The following is a 6,285-nucleotide window of genomic DNA, read 5'->3' as shown; positions in this document are numbered from 1 at the left end:
CTATTTTTGTGGTTGTGTATGGATGATGCTGTGATGCATGGAAGAGTGTGGGTGAGGGAGTATGTGTGAATGATATTTTGACACAGCCTGAAGGGATTTCTCCATATCTTCTTTTTTTCTGCATGAGGGGACGCAGAGGAGGGTCACTGATGAAATGAAGTGGGCTTGCCATGGATGTGCTGTCTTGCTACATTGCTTCTGACAGCCCCAGGGCAGTGGGCAAGATGCAGGGATGACTCATCCAGGAGGAGCCAAGATAAGAGGGAGGGAGTGGAATATGTGGGGATGGAATGGGTGTAAGTGGATTTTATGCCTTTGTTTTTGGCTACCTCCCTTGTAAGGGGGGGGAAAGCCCTTGGTATATGTATGTATGCATTTTTGTGGACAAGGTATAGCATAATAATACCTGCTTTCCTTCTGATAGCTGGTGACAAAAGGACTAATGAATGACAATCCTTGAGTGATGTTTTGTGTATCTGCTCTGTAGCTAAGCTGATGAGAAGGGAGGGGCTTACTTTATGGTGAAACAGAGGGGATAAACCACCTTTGGCTGTCAGAAAGTACTGAGATGGGATTTTATGTGTGTGTGTGTTTGCACATACACAATGTGTGTGCACATATGTGCTTTGACTTCACCCTTTTAATGGGAGGAGGACATTGGTTCATACATCTTCTTTCTTACATGTGTTAAAGCACCTTGTAATATCACTTGTTCTCTTATATTAAGGATGTAAATGTTTGCAGGTCCTCCAGGTGGCACCAGCAGTACACCTGTTGCCTATGGAAGCCCATATGCCCAACAGACCAGTCTTCATGCTTCTCCTGCCTTGGGAATCATGTCCCCTGCCAGAGACTTGAGCTCTGCCATCATATGTCCAGACACCTTGCAAGGGTAAGATCTTTGCAAGTTGTAGAGAAATGTTGAACTGTATTTAGTGTTGTATGAGTGTGGATCTTCCTCTAGTGTGAGTGGCTAGTTGGTAGTGCTGAGGAATCAGCATACTGAACCACCAACTCGGACTCATACTTACTCTACTCCTGTATTTGTAATTAGACAAGAATGGGGACACTGGAGCCTGAAGAATGTCTTTAGAGCAGGGAAGAATGCTAAAGATTGAGTGAATGGAGAGAGAGGTTGTAAATGGATGATGAAATGACGCAGACTGAAGGGATGTTGATCTTGTCTGGTCCATTTTATTTTTATTTATTTATTTTATTTTTTTCCTTCCTTTTGGTGGGGGCATCATATACTGAAGCAGTGGGGGTAAACCAGCTCTGATTGTCAGCATACCACAATCAAAATACAACACACCATTCCCACTTGTTATGTTCATGAAATCCCATTCATTGCCCCTCTCATTTTAGCACCATGTAGAGGAAAGGTCAGCTCTGCCCCTGCTGCACTGCTCAGGATATTGTATAACAATTGTTGCCTAGGGTTTCACTAACTGCATGCCTGCAGCTCCACAGTTGTTAGCAACAGACTTAAAGTTCTCCTCTAGCTCTGTGGGAAGAAATTTTAGACTTGTTTGTATTGCATGGAAAGAATGAAGAAAGATTAGTAAAAGAAGTGTGGAAGGCAGAAGTGGATGGGGGTGAACATGAGGAGATGACCAAGGATGAGATGGATGGATGGGGTAAAAGTGGTGTTGGGAAAGGGGAATATCTGTTGAGGAAGGAAGGGAGAAGACGAAAGATAGGTGCAAGTGGAGAATGGTTGTGTATGGATGATGCTGTGATGCATGAAAAGGGGTGGGTGAGGGATGAGGGTTTAGGGAGGGATTATGTGTGAATGATATTTTGACAGCCCAAAGGGATTTCTCCCCATCTTCACTTTTTCTGCATGATGGGATGGATAGGGAGGGTCGCTGATTAAATCAAGCAGCCTTGCTGTGAATGTGCTGTGTCTTGGTACATTGCCTCTGACCATGGGCAGTGGGCGAGATGCAGGGATGACCAGTCATCCAGGAGTCAAGAAAAGAGGGAGGGAAGGGTGGTGAATGGGAGTGGAGTATGTGGAATGAAATGGGTGGGGTGGATTTATGTCTTTGACTTTGGCTACTCGTAAGGGGGGAAAAGCCCTTGGTATATGTATGTATGTATGTATGGAGCAGAAATATGGAACATAAGAGAGGAAGAGAGAAGGAGCTTGAATGTGTTTGAGATGAAGTGTCTGAGAAGTATGATGGGGGTTACTAGGCTAGATAGAGTGAGAAATGAGGAGGTGAGGAGGAGAACAGGGGTGGAAAGGGAGTTGGGAGATAGGGTTGATGAAAGAGTATTAGGATGGTTTGGACACATGGAAAGAATGAGTGAAGAAAGACTAGTAAAGGAGGTATGGAAGGCAGATGTGGAGGGAGTGAACATGAGGGGACGTCCTAGGATGAGATGGATGGATGGGGTGACGGGGGCTTTGGGGAAGAGGGGAATGTCTGTTGAGGAAGGACGGGAGAGGACAGAAGACGGGTGAATGGAGAATGGTTGTATATGGAAGATGTTGTGATGCATGAGGTGGAATGGACGGGGGATGGGGGGTGAGGTAGTGTGTGTGAGCAAAATTTTGATGCAGCCCGAAGGGATTTCTCCCCGTCCTCTCCTTTATATGGGGGGACGGAGAGGGGGGGGTCGCTGATTTAATGAAGCTGCCTTGCTGTGGATGTGCTGTGTCTTGCGACATTGCTTCAGACCCAGAGCAGTGGACAGGGTGCAGGGATGACCTGTCATCTAGGAGGTGCTAAGATAGGAGGGAGGGTGGAGGGGTGTGGTGTGTTTTCGGGGATTGAATGGGTGGGAATGATTTTATGCCTTTTCCTTTTTGGCTACCTCCCTAGTAAGGGGGAAAAAGCCTTGGTATATGTATGTATGTTTGTATTGTGTTATTGTGGAATTGTTTCCATGTCAGCAGCTGAAAGTAGTAGTAGTAAGTGAACCGTCACTTATGCGAAAAGTTGAAAGAAATATGGTTGAGAAAGTTAATGGAAAAAGGTCTTATTGTCCAGTCTGGAGATGGGATGCCAGTCCCTTGGGGCAACACCTTTAGATGGAGGAGGTAAGGGTGTTGGTGAGTTGAAAATGAGCAGCAGGGAGGTGATTCTCTGCTGTCTTGCAGGTATCCAGCAGTACCTGTGCATGAAATATTTTGATGCTCAATTTTTATGGGTGTAAAGAAATGTCGTAATTTGAATCAAACTGAATGATTAAAATTTTTTGAAGGTGGATATCTGTTTCAGGGATACAGGAATTGAGGCCCTTGAGGACACGTGGGTGACAGTATTCGGGTTTCCTGCTCCAGCAGCTGCCTACATTCTTACCCAGTTCACCCAGCTAGGAACCATCCTTAGTCATAAGAATCCAGGTTGCGGAAACTGGATGCACCTACGATACCAGGTACGTGCCTGGGGAGTGTGGCTTATTAATTTTTCATGTTCTATGATTCATTCATCATAGAGACTGGCCAGCTGAATGAGGGTAATATAATTCATTTGGAACTTTCTTCATGCTCAGTATCAGGTGAATGAAATCATATGAGCAAGGGAGTAACATGATGCATTTGAGTGTGTCTACTTTTATAAAAATATTTGTCATGGTAAACTTTGTGTTTGCAGACTAAACTCCAGGCCAAGAAAGCTCTGAGCAAGAATGGAAAAATCTTTGGTGGAAATATTATGGTTGGAGTGGTGCCTTGTACAGACAAGGTAAGTTGATGTCCTAAGTTTAGTCCCTTTAAACAGAGTGATGCCCTTTTCAGATTGCATCTATGTACCAAAAGGCTTCTTCCCTCTTATGAGAGAAGTTGCCAGCCAGGGCAAGCACCCACCACCCTCTCCATCCATTGACTTTAGGAAGTCCGTGATTTTGACCCATTGCAATGCTGTGTCAGCCCCTATTTGCAATCTGCATTCCTCTTGACTTAAGCATTATAGCAGGGGATAGGGATGACCTTTCATCCATGACCTGCTGAGATGGGATGGGCATGAAATGGGTTTTAATGTATGTGGAGTTTGAGTGTACCTTTGAATCAGCCACCTCCTTATAAGGGGAAAGGACTTTTGCTATATGTATGAGTATATGTATATACTTTTTAATGGTCTTTCCTGTTTCTTCTGAATTTTTGATAGTAAATTTAATTTTTACAAGACTGTCACTGAGGAGAAAGAAAATGTGCCTGTTGGTCTGGCGACACCAACAACGCCTACAGTCAAGCCAAATATGCGACCCCTGACTCAAGCCTATCAGACAGCACATGCAGAACTAGAGGTAAGTGTAGGACATTTGGAAAATGGTATTTCTGGGGAGAACTTTAATGTGTTGTATCAGTGTGTGACTGTTTTTATGCCACCGGCTGAAAGTGGTAAGAAGAGGACAGCATTTGCTGGTTGTCAGCTCCTCATGTGTGAAAAAGTGTAAAAAATATAGTTTAAGTTGTTAGGAAGGGGTCTTGGGCCAGGTCTGGCAACTTGGTGTCAGCCCCCCTTAGAGGCTGCACCTTCTGGTGGAGGTGAGGGGGTCAGTGATGGTTTTTGAATTTGAGCAGAACTTCGCTCTTAGTCTTGCAGGCCCATAATTTTATTTATTTATTTATTTTAATTTTTATTTAATTTTGTTATTTATTATTGTTATTTATTTAATTATTTATTTATTTATTTTATTCTTATTTATTTTGTTATTTATCATTTTTATTTATTTAATTATTTATTTATTTATTATTCTATTATTATTATTTTTTATTTATTTATTTATTTATTTTGTGTGTGTGTATGTGTGAGAGAGAGAGAGAGAGAGAAAGAGAGATATGCAGGTATTTCAGTGACTTGTGCTTCCTCTTTACAGGTAGCACCCAAGCCCAACACCCCAAAGAAAAATGAAGGATTTGTTAGTAAAGCAATGCAGCATATCCTTGGTTTATGAGACTTTCATCTAGTGCCATCTTTTCTTAATCTAACTAACTTTTCTATGACTCGGCAATTGTATATATATAAAAAATAAAAATTTTAATGTTTGCTTTTCATGTATTAAGTTATGTTTTATGATAATCATATTTGTTGGAAATATGTGCAAAATTTGGTAACATTTGCTCTGTGTGGGAATTGAAAGAATGATGAAGAGTCTAGATAGATGTATAGTATTGGACAGAATGAACAATTACATTTCCAAATATTTTATTTCAATAAAAATTGATTTTATGAAAGTGTTTTTAATTTCCACTTCATTTATTTCCAAATTGTTATTTACATATACCAAGGGCTTTTCCCCCCCTTACTAGGGAGGTAGCCAAATTCAAGACAAAAATACATTCACACCTATTTCGTCTCCACATATTCCACTCCCATTCACTAACAGGCCCCCCCCCATCTTTTCTTGGCTCCTCCAGGATGACTGGACATCCCTGCATCTCACCCACTGCCCTGAGTCAACAGCAATGCAGCAAGACACAGCACATCCATGACAAGGCCACTTTATTTAATTGGTAACCCTGCCTCTGTCATCTCATGCAGAAAAAGAGAAGACTGGTAGAAATCCCATCGGGCTGTGTCAAAATATTGGCACATACTCCCATCCCCCACCCACTCTCATGTATCATAGCATAATCCATACACAACCATTCTTCACTCACCCCTATCTTCTGTCTTCTCTATTCCTTTCTCAACAGACATTCCTCTCTTAATGCCCCTTTTACTCCATCCATCTCATCCTTGATCACCCCCTCATGTTCACTCCTTCCACCTCTGCCTTCCACAACTCTTTTACTAATGTTTCTTCACTCATTCTTTCCATGTGTCCAAACTATCCCAATATTCTTTTATCAACCCTGTTTCCCAACTCGCTTTCCACCCCCATTCTCCTCACCTCGTTTCTCACTTTATCCAGCCTAGCAACCCCTACCATATTTCTCAGGCATTTCATCTCAAACACATTTAAACTCTTCCTCTCTTATGTTCTATGTTTCTGTCCCATACAGTGCTGTCAGCACAATCACCCCTTCATACAATCTCCTCTTAACATCCATTCTCAAATGTCTATTTCTCAACAATCTCCTCTTAGTATCCATTCCCAAATGTCTGTTTCTCATTACACTTTTTAAATCTCCCAAAGCATTTACTTGCTTTCAATCTACTTCTACCTCCATTCACTTTCCTGCCACATTTGCCTGCAAGTGTCTAAAGCTATCCACTTCCTTCAGTCTCTCTCCCTTAATACTCCCAATTTGCTGCCATGCTGTTCTCTTGTGTATCTCATCACCTTTTACCCACATTTACCTTCAACTTCTTTCTTTTGCACACCTTC

The 6,285-nt window shown here is 42.1% G+C and overlaps 1 protein-coding gene across 5 annotated transcripts in view; it reads left to right on the top strand.

Annotated features, from left to right (window-relative positions):
• The window catches only part of Nup35 (nucleoporin 35), a 16,918-nt gene extending 11,730 nt beyond the window's left edge, over positions 1-5,188 (top strand). For all 5 annotated transcript variants that reach the window (XM_076175639.1, XM_076175640.1, XM_076175637.1 and 2 more), the window contains 5 exons: positions 745-892; positions 3,231-3,387; positions 3,606-3,695; positions 4,138-4,257; positions 4,831-5,188. In XM_076175639.1, the coding sequence (XP_076031754.1) occupies positions 745-892; positions 3,231-3,387; positions 3,606-3,695; positions 4,138-4,257; positions 4,831-4,908 (593 nt within the window). In that variant the 3' untranslated portion in view covers positions 4,909-5,188. The remainder of the gene's footprint in view (positions 1-744; positions 893-3,230; positions 3,388-3,605; positions 3,696-4,137; positions 4,258-4,830) is intronic.
• The last annotated feature ends 1,097 nt before the right edge of the window (positions 5,189-6,285 follow it).

Source organism: Oratosquilla oratoria, chromosome 37 (assembly GCF_046742065.1).
Source record: "Oratosquilla oratoria isolate Oo_2021 chromosome 37, ASM4674206v1, whole genome shotgun sequence".
Classification (NCBI taxonomy): Eukaryota; Metazoa; Arthropoda; class Malacostraca; order Stomatopoda; family Squillidae; genus Oratosquilla; species Oratosquilla oratoria.
Note: the sequence above shows the minus strand (reverse complement) of the source record. Positions and strands in the feature narration are given on the sequence as shown.